The following is a 790-nucleotide window of genomic DNA, read 5'->3' as shown; positions in this document are numbered from 1 at the left end:
AGAAAAAGTGTGGGGGGTGGGGGTTTTCCGTGGCCGTCTCCGCGGTGTGAGGAACTCGGGGAGGCGGGGGGTCTCCCCCGGCCGAGGGCGAGCCGGGGCAGCGGAAGGCAGGTTGGAGCTGAGGGGAGGTGGGGAGGAACCGAGGAAGCGCTCGAGCCCTGGGCGCCCCTATCATCAGCCTCATCAAAACCTCAAGGTCTAAAGCACATACCCCGCCGCCAAGAAACCTTTACACAGCGCAGTAGGGGAAAAAGAGGACGCCTAAGATCCTGGTTGGAAAGCAGTTATAAGAGGGGACAAAACAACAGGAAAAAAAGCAAGCGATCAAGCGATAAAAGAGAGTAGGGGCAGCGGGGGGAGGGGGAAAGCCTTCCAAGAGAGGGAAGGTTGCAAAGGAGAGCTGGAAAAGTGTCCAGCAGCACCAGCAGGCGCAGCACTCCCTTACCGATATGAATGATTGAATCTGCAATCGCTGCTTTCCAGGTTCGAGTCCAACAGACGGACACGACCAGGATGAGGGAGAAAACTTCCATCTCCTCCAGAGGTCCAGGCTTTACAACAACAGATCTCTTCGCCACACGGTGCGGCCGTGGAGGACAGTGCAGCGCAGGAAGCCCAAGAGTTTGAGGTGCAGCCGGAGGAGCGTGTAAAATCCCGATGGCTGGCGCAGAGCCGCGGCTGGTCAGGGAGCGAGCCCGGGGCTCCTAGCGCTTCTCTCCGCGGCGAAACCCCGCGTCACTTCGCGGGGCTCCTGGGCAGCACCAGAAGTGCTGGGAGCGCCGGCCGCAAC

General features: G+C 60.4%; 1 protein-coding gene across 4 annotated transcripts in view; it reads right to left on the bottom strand.

Moving 5' to 3' along the window:
- The window catches only part of GRID2 (glutamate ionotropic receptor delta type subunit 2), a 698,771-nt gene extending 697,988 nt beyond the window's left edge, over positions 1 to 783 (bottom strand). For all 4 annotated transcript variants that reach the window (XR_001865225.1, XM_008641318.2, XM_017744249.1 and 1 more), the window contains exon 1: positions 446 to 783. Coding sequence is in view for 3 of the 4 variants with exons in the window: in XM_008641318.2 (XP_008639540.1) it covers positions 446 to 533 (88 nt within the window). In the remaining variant the exon portion in view is untranslated. The remainder of the gene's footprint in view (positions 1 to 445) is intronic.
- Positions 784 to 790: the final 7 nt, after the last annotated feature.

Source organism: Corvus brachyrhynchos, unplaced genomic scaffold, assembly GCF_000691975.1.
Source record: "Corvus brachyrhynchos isolate BGI_N302 unplaced genomic scaffold, ASM69197v1 scaffold229, whole genome shotgun sequence".
Taxonomy (NCBI): domain Eukaryota; kingdom Metazoa; phylum Chordata; class Aves; order Passeriformes; family Corvidae; genus Corvus; species Corvus brachyrhynchos.
This window is presented reverse-complemented; position numbering and strand designations above follow the sequence as displayed.